This window comes from Mastigoproctus giganteus, chromosome 12 (assembly GCF_048544385.1).
Source record: "Mastigoproctus giganteus isolate SK-2022 chromosome 12, ASM4854438v1, whole genome shotgun sequence".
In the NCBI taxonomy this organism is placed as follows: Eukaryota; Metazoa; Arthropoda; class Arachnida; order Uropygi; family Thelyphonidae; genus Mastigoproctus; species Mastigoproctus giganteus.
In genome coordinates, this window is record NC_143586.1 from 5259063 (window position 1) to 5274510 (window position 15448).

The window sequence follows — 15448 nt, forward strand, 5'->3', positions numbered from 1 at the left end:
TAAGCTAAAAAATATAATTTTCGTTGCCATAGAAAAAAAAAAAAAAAGTCAATAGTTTCATTAATAGTGGACCATGGGCTTCCATAGTAGCCGAGTTGGCACGATACATCTTTCTCTACTACTACTCGCTTAGAGAGGTTGGGGTTTGAATCCTGTCCACGAATGGAGAAGTTTCTGAATTCTTCTTCATTAGAGGTTGGGGTTCGAATCCTGTCCACGAATGGAGGAGTTTCTGAATTCTTCTTCATTAGAGGATGCAGTTAAATGATCTCAGGTGGAGGATGTAGCGGGCAGAAGTGATGGCAGGGTTGAAGTTAAGCAATTTGGGGTTTTCAACATTCACTATACTGCACGTTCAGCTATGAGCATAGTTGGGGGACGGTATACAAATATATATCACATTCATAATAAGAAATAGGATTATTTTGTTGTTATAATGAAATATAAACAAATTTATTTATTTTAATACTTTGAAAGCTTTCATGCCTTTTTTACTTGAATAAACAACGTGGCGCACAGTTATGCTTATGATTTTCACCGCTAGATGTAGCTGATATCGTTTTTACGTATTTCTTCTAATTAATGGTAATTGCATGCATTGCAATAAGTTAGCCTCACTGGGTTATTTCCGATAAGTTTTCAAAATCATTAAAACTCAGTTTATATCTAATGAAAGTTAATTTTTGATTTTTGAACGTTCATGATTTTCCGTTATATTTATCTCATTTTCAATTAATGTTTGTCTTATTAATTATTCGCATTATTGCAAAGCAAAACGAAAGCATTCATAATTAATCATAGAGATTAAGCAATAATTAATTCTTTTAAATTAATTAATTAAATTTAAAAAATAATTCTTAAAATTAATTAAAACTTAATTACTTTTCTTATTACTTTCCAGCGCTTATCAAACTCAAATAAAATTTTATCGAAATAGGTTCAACCAGAGGGCGCTGGTAGCGCTGGTTAGTTTCATACCGAAGTATCCAAAATGGAAGGAAATTTATTAAGAACCTCCAGTAATGTTTCTCTAAAGTGGGAGGAGTATAAAAAATCTAATTCAGTTGAGAAGAAACTGAGACAATATTACAATTTCATTATCAAATATAAATGAATATGCAGCTAAATTTTGATTAATTTACGAATTCGTTAAGCCAATCAGGTTTGTTAAAAATCGTTTTTGTAAGTAGATTATATTTTGATCACAGTTTCATATTTCTTGGCATTCAATCACTTTAACATTCTTAACTTCATTCTTTATCAACCATTTCACTATTCCCATCATGCACCACCTTATTTTGAAAAGTTCTGTAGTTTTGGGGTAACATTGGACAAAGGTACACACATTTTGAGATCGAGTCAGTATCCAATATGGAAGGAAATTTATTAAGGACCTCCAGTATGCAGTCACAAAAGGGGAGTGGCCTTTTGCTTTGGTAATACGGTCAAAGCAAGAAGTTAATCTTCAACTACTTACATCGCAATGCACGACGGGAGGGCGCCATGGCAAAATACTAGGCCCTTAACGGCCCAATCCCTTTTCGTAGAGAAGAATTATTTCTTATTAATGTATTTCATTTTAAAACTCCTACACTTACAAACACTGCGCTACTATTATATTATTATAAAAAACGTGCAAATAATATAAAACATAAAATAATAAACATAAATATGTGTTTAAATTATATTATATATTTAGTACTGAAATAATTGTATTATTGCGTATTTTTATTAAATATATAAAATAATAAACGTTCATTATTAAAATATATTTATATATAAATAGAAGCAAGTAAGCTTATGTATAATCTGATTTAAGCTGTTCTGCGAGACGAAATCAGTAAAAAGAATCCAAATACAATTTATTAATAACATTTAAAATATAAAAAATTTGTTCATGGTGATTAATTAATAAAATATATAATTAATGTGTTATATTAATAAGATACATTCAAGCAAAACACGCAACCTTTGAACTCCAAATATTCGTTCTCAATATTTGGTAAATCTTTTTTGATTTTATTTCGTTCTTGTATTACACAGTAATGAGGTTGCATTATTTATTAATTCTTGCCACTTATTAGCTTGTGGCCAAGTGTTCGGTAAATTCGAAAAAATATAAAATAAGATACTTAGCAACGCTAATCAGCTTCACTAAATACCTCTGTACATACAACGTACCTTTACGTTACAACTCTTTATATATGTGTAAATAATTCTAACCCAGAGGGGTGTTAATTCTTTTGTGTCATAAAACTCATTCTGTTTAAGTCATTGAAGCAACACTTATGAAACAGAATATTCCTACGAGTATCCGATATCTTTAGGTGAATGCCTAAAATATACATTCATAATACAAACAGCATCAGTGACGCTACCCTCCTTACCCAATAAACAACTATAGCGTCACTGTTCTGTTCCAGTAACGTCACAGCTGTTTAATGGATAAGGAACTTTTGAGTTTTTATTCTATACAATGCCCTTTCATTGCAGGAAGGCTCCTGGGCTGTTCTGAACTCTGACCTTGTGTGTCGATCCCATCCGATCATCCGCAGTAAGTTCCGACAGATCTTTCCAACCACCAGTAAATCGAAATGTCTGCTCAAGAAGATCCGGACCCCTCACCTTACCTTTTCGTTTCTCTCGAGCAGAAACGAAAGGACCAGACAAAGCCCTACGATGGCAAAAAAATGGTCTGGGTGCCGGATGAGAAAGATGGCTTTATTCTGGGTAACATCGTTAGCACCAAGGGGGATCAGGTGACAGTGGATGTTCCTGGAGGCGAGGTAAGCTATTCAGTTAATATAAATATTGACCAATAATAACTGGCAAAATAACCCTGGGATATTTTGCCAATTCAGTACTTATTTCTTTAAAGCAGTGTAGAATTAAAGGAGTGTAAAGAAGGTTTTTTTTTTTTTTTTTTTTTTTCTTATAAATGTGTATAAGAAAACAAAATCTGCTTCCTTCCCTTCGGACGCTAAATTTTCTCTGACGATTTATGAATTCCCCCTCAAAGAAGCTGATTTGGTTTCAACACTGCTTAAAGTTTATACATTTTCTCACAACTGAAAAATGTAAAATATAATGAAGTTGCCTGCAGTTATTCTGAGGTTATCTGTTTAGTAGCTAAACGGTAAAATTCCAAATTGATCACAGGTAGCCATTTATCGGTTTTTATTAAATTTTTTAATCCACAACACTCCAAATATTTTCTCTTGCATTTAGCTGTTGAAATTATCCTATGCTTCGCAGAAAGCACTACGGCATATTCTTTTTAAATGTAAATCAGATATCCACGTGCAGATCTTTAAACTAAATGTCAGCAGGCCACCCTATTTCCCACCCCTTTTACCCTTCTCTGCACAGTACAGAGGTTTTAAACCTCAAATTCTGAACTTTCGAAACAATTTCATACGTACAAAATTCTATGTAATTTTTCTCAATGTATTCACCCCGAAGTTAAATACACTTATTGTATTCAATCTTCAAAATACTCCTTCAAAAAAATTCAAGTTGAGTATCGAACCAAGCTTCTACAGCTGCTTTTAGCCATTCAACTTCTTTAAAATGAGTTCCACGAAGATGACACTTGATTTGTAACGAATGGGCCTGGTGTACCTGGCTCCATGGTTGTGAAGAATATACAATGATAACCCAGTTTAATATAATACAATAAAATATACAATGGCAGCAGCTTTCAAGACTGATAAGACTCTTTTTCAACTGATAATTTGATTTGAATACAACGGATAAGTGCAATGAGTTGAGAGTGATGTTTCTGAACAAATCGAAGTCACTCGGACCAGACTTTCGCTGTAAGGGGGATGATTTAATTCTTCACATTCATGAATTTTAGCCTGAGAAACTGGGGCTCTGTGCGCGGGTGCATCGTCAGGAGAAGTAAAACCCGATAACTCATATTTCCTCGTCTTTTTATCCGAATTGCAGTTTTTAACTTTGGCATAAGTGCGGCATAATATCTCTCTGTTGTCGTGGTTCAGGGTGATAGATTTTAGGTGCAAGATAATTAACAACAATCTGGTTTTTTTTTTTGTCCCAGAAGCTTGAGGTAAACACTTTCCAGTTGGGTTCGAAACTCTTCCGGGGTTGGCGATCCCTTGTGCTTCCCTCACACTGCATCCTTTCTAATCTGGATTCAGGAGCATAAAAATATAGCCAGGTTTCATCACCAGTCACCAAACGGGATAAAAAAATCTATCTGGATGAACGATAATTCATTTTAAATTCTCTTTTGATGACTCCACCCTCTGATGGAGGGTGGAGTCACGAATGGGAAGGTTTCTGGGAACTCATCTTGCACAAACTTTGGACATTTCCAAACGTTTGTTTTTTTTTTTTTTTTGCTAAAATACTTCCAGAGGATATTTAAGTTCAGGTCCTTTAATTCTTCTGTTTTCTGAAATTATTTCTTCAACGATGGCAATTCTTTCAAAACTGATTTCTTAAAGAACAGATAGCCGACAAGACCCTGGATCATCCTCAGCTGACTCACCTCCTCTTTTGAATTCTGTAGACCAATTTTGCAACAGTAGCATAACTAGTATTTTTTATCCCAAACACCAGCCATTGTAACATGCTAAAGTAATCTTGTATGGATTTCTTTAGCATTTCTGCCCACTTTTGTCAAAAATTTGATTACTGAACGATGCTCAATTTGTTGGATATTCATTCTATTTCCAACATAACGAAATTTTAGAAACTGCAGAAGATATTGACATACAATCTTTTCATATTCTTTTATAAGACATTTAGCTATCAAAATAACCTATCCTATAATTTTGATATACCCTGTTCTCAGAATTTTTTGACTGTCCCTTGTATTTGACGATTATGAGCTAATGAGACTCGTGTCAGAGAAGAAAAATGCATGGGATGCATATAAATTATCAGGCGACGCAGAAGCCTGTAGCAGATATAAGCTAGTCTGTAATCAGGTCACAAAGGAGGTTCGGCAGGCAAAGGCGGATTACGAGAAATCTTTGGCAAAAGATGCTAAGAAAAACAGCAAGGATTTCTTTACTTATATAAACTCTAAAAGGAAGGGGATGAATATGATTGGTCCACTTGACATCGATGGTTCGACTGTTGATGATCCTGCTCAGATAGCAAACAAACTGAATGAGTATTTTGCATCTACATTCACACGTGAGGAATTATTACAGTTTGAAAATGGAAGAAGGTTATCAAATTGTAGCAGTGTGCTTAATGATTTTGTAATAACTGAGAGCAAAGTGGAGGAGAAATTGTTGAAGTTAAACATAAGAAAGGCACCTGGGGTGGATGGGATATATCCAGTTATATTAAAGGAGGCGGCAAAGCAACTAAGCAAACCCTTAGCCATAATTATGAGAGCATCCTTGGATTCAGGGGAGGTTCCCACGGACTGGAGATGTGCAAATGTATCCCCAATTCACAAAGGAGGTTCGAAGGGTGACACGAGTAATTACAGACCAGTTAGTTTAACTTCTGTTCCGGGTAAAATAATGGAGTCACTGGTTAAAGATGCATTGCAGGATCATCTAGACAAGACTGCAGCAATAATTCAGACACAGCATGGGTTTGTTAAGGGAAAGTCTTGTCTGACAAATTTGATTGGTTTGATGTGGTCACAAAGGAACTGGATGCAAAAAATAATTTTGATATCATATACTTGGATTTCAGGAAAGCTTTTGACACTGTTGCGCATGGAAGACTACTGTACAAATTGGAGCAGAATGGTATTAAGGGTAAGTTGCTACAATGGATAAAAGGATGGTTAAGTGGGAGAAGACAGAGGGTGGTAATCAATGGGTGCTGCTCTTCGTGGACTAATGTTATTAGTGGAGTCCCACAGGGTTCGGTGTTGGGTCCACTGTTGTTTTGTATATTTATCAATGATATTGATGAAGGTATATCAGGCTTAATGTCGAAGTTTGCAGATGACACGAAGGTTGGCAGGGTTGTTAATGACAGTAATGGCAGTGTGCTACTGCAACAGGATCTAGATAATTTGGGCAGATGGGCTAAGAAGTGGCAACTGAAGTTTAACCTTGACAAATGCAAAGTACTGCATATGGATAGAAGTAACCCCAGAGAAACGTACCAACTGTGTGGTACTACACTTAAGGTGGTAGAAAATGAAAAAGACCTGGGAGTAATTGTGCAGTCAGATATGAAGTTTTCTGAGCAATGTAGACAGGCTGCTAGGGCAGGTCATGGGGTTTTGTCAATGATATATAGGAATTTTGCTAGCAGGGAAAAGGAGGTGATTGTCCCTCTGTATAAGGCAATGGTCAGGCCACGCCTTGAGTACTGCGTACAGGTCTGGAGGCCTCATTTTAGGAAGGATGTAGATTTGCTTGAGCGTGTACAGAGAAGAGCAACACGATTGGTGAGGGGAATGAAGGGATCCTCTTACCAAGAGAGGCTTAAGTTCTGCAAATTGCAGTGGCTGGAGACTCGGCACCTGCGCGGTGATCTGATTGAGGTCTATAAGGCCTTGAATGGGTTGAGCACGCTGAATTCTGATGGGATCCTCCCACTTGTTCAGAATACGAACCTACGGGGACATAAGTTCAAATTAAGAAAGGATAGATGTAGAATAGATGTGCGGAAATTTGCCTTTAGCCAGCGGGTGGTTAATTGCTGGAACAAACTTCCATCTGTCGTTGTGGAAGTTGATAGGTTAAATAAATTTAAGGAGGAACTGGACAGGCATTTGGAGGGTATGGTGTGATTTTTTTTTTTTTTTTTTTGGCTGATGCTGCATAAGCTCCTACACTTGCTTTCTTGCATCAAGTGCCACTACTACTACTACTACTACTACTACTACTACTACTACTTCACTTGTTTCTGAAAACTTAGCTACTAAACAAATAATTTCAGAAGTATGGTATTGTCTTTTTTAGGCTATTTAATTTTTAGGAAGAACGCTGTAAAGTGTCACCTTATTAGACACGTTCTCAACAGTTACGTGTGTCACAAGTTTTATGTTTTGCATTTTGATTCCAAAGATTAGCACCAGTTTTAATACGAGTATTTTCTAATAACTCAAATTACAAAACTCAAAAAATAAATAAATGAACTATTATATCTGGCATAATATCTATAGGTCAATCGACATGTCCCGTCGATTATTAAATTCTTCCCATATTTTACGGGTTTCTTGTGTTCCAGAAGAAGCTCTAATCCCATTCCTGCAGTGCAAATAGCGGGGAGAGGGGGACTTATATGCTTTAATGAAACCCTACTAAATCTGGGGGATCTTGATGACCAAGTTAGTTAAACGACCCACCCTCATCCAGCAGTAAATATATGTGTGGTATAATATTGATACCAATACCAATCTTATAAACTGTTATAACAATATGAAATAGCAAAGCTTCCATTTATTATAAATTTTAATTTAATAAGCCAATACATATCCTGTTTTTGGCAAAAATTAAAGAGTTTATTGGTCCCTTAAAACAGACACTATATAGAAGAGTCCAGTCTAACCAGACAATCAAAGTTATAATTTTTTTCGTATTTTGTTATTCGCTGTTTTTTTTTATTGTCTAATGTCTATTTAGCTTTCATTTGCTACTCAAATAATATCTACATCGATTTTTAAAGTTATATATAAACTTAATTTCCAAACATGTTGTAAGTCTTTATTTAAATATTCAGTTCAATTTTAACTCCTGTACAGCGTTTGTGTTGGGGTGGTCAGTGATTGTTGGTTGACAGAACAGTTGGTCTTTAAGGCAATCGGGCGACAAAAGAATTGGTCTGCAAGGCAATTGGACAAAAGAACAATTGGTTTACAAAGCAATGGTTGACTTCATATGTGATAAACTTGTCGTTTAGAGTTTTGTCACCATGTCTTTCTTTCTAGACTATATAATGACCTCCAAAGTGAAGTCAAAACTTCATCCAGAATACAGGATTTGATTATCTGGAAAGATTCGAATCTTTTAGAGGGTGTCTCTTTTAAGAATGAGATATATTCATGAAATACCACGTTATTTCATGATTTTTAGATTAAGATGCAGAATAGAGAGAAAACAACCTATTCTAATCTATTGGAACTTTACTGGTCGAAAACTACCCCTTTCTTCGTCGTTCCATCTTTTAACATAAGAGACTAAAACACGTGTTAAATGGAGCTACTTCAATTATTTCCCTATGTAGCTTACCTGGACGATTTTTCCTTACAGAATATATTGCACGAGATAACTTTGGTAGAACTTCATAAGCGGTAACAGCGTGCGGGCTACAGAGTTCTGTCAAGAATAAATAAAGTTACTGTCCACTTACAAGCATTTGTGTATTTGCAACCCCCCCCCTTCTTTAGTTACAAATAACTGTACCCTCTAGCGTACAAACATTTTTTTTAAAGCTTGTCGATTAAACTCTGTCGACTGGACTGACAACCAGAATCAATAACGGGCAGCGCTAAGAAGAATGCTGCCATCTGATTGATCAATAATCGATGACGAGTATATGGTTAGGAGACATACCCGATCAGTCCTACGGCTGCCCTGGGATGTCTTCTAACCACTAGGGCGTCTCTAAACAATTCATTAAAAAAGATGAATATACTCCGGGACAATCACAGAAAGACTTTCTTTCTCCATGTGCCTTGTCCGGTCCCCCGGACGATGGCGATTACTAAGGAGAAAGCATTTCTGTCTTCCACTAGTCAGAATAGTTTCGTTGTTATTTACTAAGTCTCTTACATGGTATGCGCAACATCCTGCGATGTATCCACATCTCGAATGCCTCTAGCCGGTTCAGTGAACTTGCCTTGAGAGTCTATGTCTCAGCACCATATAAAAGTACTGACTAGATGTAGCTTTTGACCATACGTTGCCTTTATTTCAGTTTGAGGTTGTCGTTGCCACAGAAGTTTCCTTATTTTCTTGAAGGTTGCTCTGGCGATTTCAATGCAACTTCGTAATTCTTTATCGGGGTCTAAGTTCTCCGTTATAGTGCTTCTCAGGTATTGAAGCGACTGACACGTTCGATCGGATTGCCACTTACAAGTGGCAATCCGATCGAACGTGTCAGTTCGATCGGAACTGACAATAATAGTGTGACAATAATATGACATAACCATCATTTTTTATTTATTACGTTTCTAAAATTTCCTTCGTAATTATCCTGACATTTGAATCTGTTGAACTGTTGCAAATAAGGTGACACATTATTCTACGTTAATTAATTATGCTGTTTGTTTTGTTTTACACTGGAAATTAGTGAAATATATAAAAGAAATTAATTATTAAGACTTTAATAATTGTTTTCTGTGTAATACATGAAGTGGTGTCACGCAGACTGATTATTCATTCGCGAAATGGCGGTGTGATGTACTCGAGTTTCAACGAACTGTTGATGGATGACAGGAGAGCATATGCCCAAGAATACCTGATGAAGATTCTATTATATTGATTTTGCAAAGTGGCTTTCAGTTACGAGCTATTAGCATGAACCGTTTTGTAACCTGCAAAATACACTGCTCGACAAAATCAACAGAACAAAATGTTTTTCATGAATATTTTATTGTGAACAGTGTAGCCCAAGGCGAATATTTGATATAATAAACTCTTTGCATGCAAATTCTGAGTGTCCAATAGAAATCAGTCTACCATCTCACAGAGCCGAACATTATGCAAATTATTCATGCCTATAAAAACACAGGTTGCGACCACATCACTTAATTCCAGTTTGTTGGTTTGCTCAGTGTTTAGGAAGGATTCATCACCGTTTAGATGATTCTTGGAGATGGCGATCCCGTTGAACGACCTGAATTCGGGCAGTCGCAGGCGGAGGTGGCACGTTGGTTTTCCCTTGTAGGCAGCATGGCTACAGATCCCTATGGACGTCTTTTGACATCTAGTGGAGTCAATGCCTAGGCGAATAGTGACCCTGTTTTATAAATAAGAATATTTTATGAATTCATCTCAACCATAATTTTTGTTCTCCAATAGGAAAAAATTATAATATTAGTTGAATTTTTTTGGAGAACTTACCATCACCAACGGATGTTGCTTCCACCAATAAGAACAAAAAATGAGGTCTGAGCAAAAGATGATTTAGTATTTTGAATTAACGACTCAAAGTTTATCAAAAAAATTCATCTTATTGAACGCTAGCAGTAATAATAATACTCAGAGTGGTAAGCGCAAACTGTGTACTAGTAATCAGTGATGATACGCCATAAAATTTATCAACCTAAATTTTTCAAGTTCAACCTGTGCCAATAACTTTGGTATTTTTGCACACACTAACAAGTGATAAATGAAGATTATCAAGTTCTTATTCTGGCGATATTTAAAGAGGTAGATCTGGCTCTAGTCCATACCGATTATCTCTGATCTTAAGTGGCTACTAATAGTGAAAATTGGAAGTAGTCCAAATGTGTGTTTGGACAAGATTGTGATGGCTTTCAAGCCAAGCATTAGGTGAGTAAAGGATACGACGTTTAAATGATTTTATATAAGCATTTTAAATAAATGCCTTCACCATATTTTAAGCATCAAGAAAATCCGTGATCATTAATCCTCTGCATTTTAATTTTTGAATCTACAAACGCCTCCGATAAGGAATATGATTTCACAAACGCTGGATTTCCATAACTCAATGGTGCTTTAAGTTCAAAAATGCCTATAGACTTTATATTTTCACGAATAACAGTCTCGTCTCCTTAAGATGCTGACTTTCATTTTTCAATCACCCGGTATAAACTTGTAACTTTTGTAGCTCATTTCTATACGATTGTTATTAGCAAAAATTTTGAACCATGAAAAAATTTCTGATATGGTTTCCTCTCCATCTGCATGAATTCCCTTTGCAGTCCAACTTCGGTTTCTCTAGAGAAAGTTGTATGTACGTTTGTCGTTGCTGTACATCGTCAAGGTCTGAATGTGTTGCGAATATTCTGCGCCGCTTTCATGGAAATTTTTCGAATTCTTTGCTTTTCGAAAACGCCAACGGAGTAAAATGTTTTATATTCTACTGTGCTTTTAACTGAGCAGACAGCTGCTTGGAAACCAATAAAAATATGGCTTCCGCTTCGTCCAGACAATGTGTTCATCTATAGTGGACATATTTGAAAATATGTTTTTTTTTTTTTAGAATTGCTTCTTGAGGTCCGTTTTTAGCAATATATGGTTGTTTTGGATACAGGATAATTAAGGAGTTTACATATATGTACCGTTTCTGGAGAATTCCGAGAACGATTTAAATGGAGTTTGTTTCTGTAACAACATATATTACCCTCCAATGAAGTGAAGTTTTCACATGATTTATCAGTGGAAGAATATTCTTTCCCTTTCTTTTGTGCCTCTGTCCAGGTTCGAGTCTAATCGGTGATATATTGATGCCTTTTCAAGCCAGTCTTCAAAGGACATCAATGTGTTACTTACACTTCTGCCTAAGACCGAATAATCCAGATCGAATAATCCAGTCTTAGGCAGAAGTCTAGGTTTCTCTTTTAGATTCTCCCCACCAAGTACATTTGAAGGAATGATTACAGCCTCGGGTTGCAGCTGCGGTAGGAGCTAGTCTTTCTCGAGCTCTTCTTAGTCCCCTGTGTCCATTCTTTTGCAATTCGTGTCCACCCATTTTTATACCTCCAAAAGTCCTTCCTGTTCTTTTTGTGTGTCCAGCTCCCCAGCAATTGTTTTCTTCACTGTTTTCCACTGTTTTCTTTATCCCAATCCTATCTTTTGTTCATTCGTTTTCTTTTCTTATCTTTCATGGTGGTTCCAAAAATTATTTTTCCTATTTTCGTTTCTATATAGAGTATTATAAAAGAGCAGCTGGAAACTGTCATTAGCAATGGAGGAAAGATACCTTGGGCGGCATCTAAAAATAAATTTTGATTTTTTTCATTATACTGATAAAACCAGAACTGGGTTTTATCAATATAAGCTTCTCTTCTCTTCTTGTCCTCCTATTTCATTCTTTAGGTGAAAAGGTATGTGTACCATTCTCAATTGCCATTTCCAAAGCTATGTGTACAATTTTCATGTGGTTTCATATGGCTGTTACCCATATGACAAATACGTAGTTAAAATCCTTTATGTTACTCAAAATATGTCGTTAATAACTACACACTAGAAATACTTCCAAAAGTTATAAATAAGTGGGAACTTGTGCAGTTAGAAATCTGACCATGTTGGCAGTACAAAATGAATATTTAAAGAAGAATATTAATGGGTTAGATATTTTAGTTGGCAAAGAAACAGTGCGTTAGGATGAGGTCCAACAATGTTTTTATTCATTCTTTCTATTTTCAAAGTAATAAAAATGATAAAAACTTGAGTTTCACTAACTGGAACAACAGGTAAAAATATATTTAAGGAATGATAATTGTCTGCAAGCTACTTTTAAGTTGTACATATGCAATTATTGCTCGTACACAATTTCAATAACCGTTTACTCGAAGAGGTTCCAACGATTTTACTCATGTGTGCCAAAATTTCAATGTTAGGATATAATAAGTGATAAGATGTAGTAGGCAGAATATATTTATATGTTGCAAAGAAAATGGCTGAATATGCTGAATGGCATAGTACTGAAAACGGAATGAAGCAATCCCAGGTTAAATCTATTTTTAGTTAGGCCACAAAGAATGCAGCGGGTTAATTATCATAGATATGTATTTAATTTTTTCAAAGCCATAAAAGATAATGCCTAAACAACAGAATTTTGCTGCTTTTTGATTGCTTCGTATCGAGTATGTAGTGGCGAACTATCATGGATTTACTAAATGAAAATCATTTAGATTTCTGAGTTTTGCATTTCTATAGAGACTAGTCAAGAAGGATCAACTACAGCAAGTGAATCCACCAAAGTTCGAAAAATGCGAAGATATGTCATCCCTAACGTATTTGAACGATGCGAGTGTGTTGCATAATCTCAAAGAACGGTATTTTACTCATCTCATTTATGTAAGTGAATAAAATTATATTTTTTGCAATAATAATTTTATGTCTAATATATGAATTTTCTTTTCTTTTTCTTCTATCTCTCTCTCTCTCTCTGTCCTTTTCCTATATCCTTATCCTTCCTATTCTTTTCCCATTGTAAATGCACACCATATACCCATCCATAATCACACCACTCAATCGCCAACCGCTGTGCCCAACTATTCGTATTTTGTCCACCAAACCATCACCAAAATCGTCATCCTTCTAACTAATCACCTAACAAACCATCCGTGTCATGTATCTACTGACTTACTTAATCCAATCACTAACCTAACTCCATATTCTCGTGAACCAAAACACCTAACTAACATATTCCTCTCTCCATCCAACAATCCATTATCCATACAATCAGAGATCAGTGAAAAAGGACCAGCTGCAGCAACTGAACCCTCCTAAATTTGAAAAGACAGAGGACATGTCTAATCTAACATACTTGAACGATGCTAGTGTACTCTACAACCTCAAGGAACGTTACTATGCCAATCTCATCTACGTAAGTATACTGCTTTGCAAATTCTTAGCTTAGCCATAATTGCTTCAGAAGTAAGCCTATAAATATACTAACGTTTTAAGTTACTGGCTTGAATTCAATGTTTTGTGATGTGTCGAACTAAAACTATGTTTAAAACAAGAATTGCTTATATTTTAAGTGCTTAATATTTTTTTCTCCGATTTAAAAGAATTTGAGAAATTGTCAGTGGACTAAGTTATAAAACTTTTCTGAATGGAAGACAGTTGGTCCACATTCAGAGACAATTCATGCAGGCGCTCTGAAACTAGGCCTTTGTTGGTGTTTCATTCGAAGCCTTCTAAATATTCTAAAATATCTGGTATAAATATTTTAATTAATACTTACTGCATGATTTTATAAATTCATGTGAATTACCAGTGGTAAAGAATTCCTTTACTTTCTAACGAGCTTCAGATTGTTACTGCTTATACTGTATACCAGAGCTTCAGTATTCATTTCTCTTACAAAGCTACTACAGTTAAATGAAATATATTCTTGTGTGCCTCCTTAGCAGCTTTTATCTTATTATTTCTATTAATGCCCTGAATCGTAAAAGCCATGGTTCGCATCAAGGCAAATACTAGAGCAATTGCAGCTGCTTAATTAGCCGTTTAATTTTTCTTAAACGCTCAGTATTGCGTGGTAATGCAGAGCTCCACTGCGAAACTTCGAGAGAGTGAACCAATAATAAAGAATTTTTATTAATAATATGAATCAAATTATTCATTATTTCTTTATTACTCTATTTCTTATTAAAAAAAAGCATAAGTATTCCTCAGCCTGGAAGCTGTCTTAAATCGACGAAGTTATCATCCCCATAGATGGTGTCACTGTTGTGACACGTGTGGCATCTCTTTGGCCCTCGTGGTGGAAAAGACTTAATTCGAATCCCGTCGATGAAGGAGGAATTTTGATGCGCCTTTTTCACGACGTGTCTGAATAAGCGAGGATGGCGTGGATTTTTCCTCCCGGAAACTGGGACTTTTCGTTCAGCAAACAGAAAATCGACCTCAGAACACACGCAATTTACTGACAGTATATATGGAGCAATATAACATTAGTCGTTAATGCTCCTAAAAATCCCACTACAACGTCTCTTCCGCATCCTTTCCTTGGCCTTTTCGCTCTTTAAACATTCTAAAATGTGTTAGAACTTAGGCCTAAATTCTAGACCAAAATCCACTAGAATCTTATCCACTGATAAGATTATTGAGCATAGAATCATCTTATCAGTCTACTTCAGCACATTCGACATGCTGTTGAAGACTTATTTCAAATCACATAGCGTTTCGCTGTTTGCCAAAATCCTTTGTTCTTTGACTCGAGGACCGTGGCTGAAATGAAAGTCTGTTTCCTATTTGAATAGGAACATTAGTTCAGTTCAGCACGAAGACGTTTTTGGACTCGGATCCACTTTAAAAGAACTCTTTCTTTATTATTAATCCTACAACGCACTCCCGAAGTTTTGCTGTGATTCTAATCGCTGCTTCCAATGTATTTGCATCACACATTTTGCAAAGTAACCTTTACTTTAAAAAAGCAGATCTTCAAAGAAACAAGAAGAGGAAAGGACACGTGGATGAAGCAATTTCTAGTCGCAAGAAAAATCTTTAATATGGTTTAAGCAGAGTTCAATCATTTCACTTCATTTTCATTCTTAACTAACGAATAAGGAGTCTACCTGATTATGTTCTATTCGTAGTATCATCAACTAGAAGATACTATGAACAGAACCACTGGTTTCTTTCATTCTGTATTAACCACTTCCTGATCTACCTGCAAAATCATTCTTACTGTACCGAGAGCTTTTTTACTCTGTAAAATATTTGAAATAGTACTTGAATTTAATTGTAAAAAATGATGTAATTTTATATTTTATTTAAGATATAATGTAACAAGCGTACTGAAATATTACTTGATTATTTTAACCTTATATATTTGAAAACGTTTGCAGTGT

The 15448-nt window shown here is 35.6% G+C and overlaps 1 protein-coding gene across 9 annotated transcripts in view; it reads left to right on the top strand.

Annotated features, from left to right (window-relative positions):
• LOC150076647 (myosin heavy chain, muscle-like) overlaps positions 1-15448 on the top strand; it is a 138992-nt gene that overhangs the window by 6991 nt on the left and 116553 nt on the right. For 6 of the 9 annotated variants that reach the window (XM_090386350.1, XM_090386354.1, XM_090386351.1 and 3 more), the window contains exons 2-3: positions 2494-2786; positions 13333-13473. In XM_090386350.1, the coding sequence (XP_090242476.1) occupies positions 2595-2786; positions 13333-13473 (333 nt within the window). In that variant the 5' untranslated portion in view covers positions 2494-2594. Of the gene's footprint in view, positions 1-2493; positions 2787-12800; positions 12942-13332; positions 13474-15448 lie in introns of all 9 variants that reach the window. The other 3 variants (XM_090386358.1, XM_090386356.1, XM_090386357.1) reach the window with 1 other exon arrangement.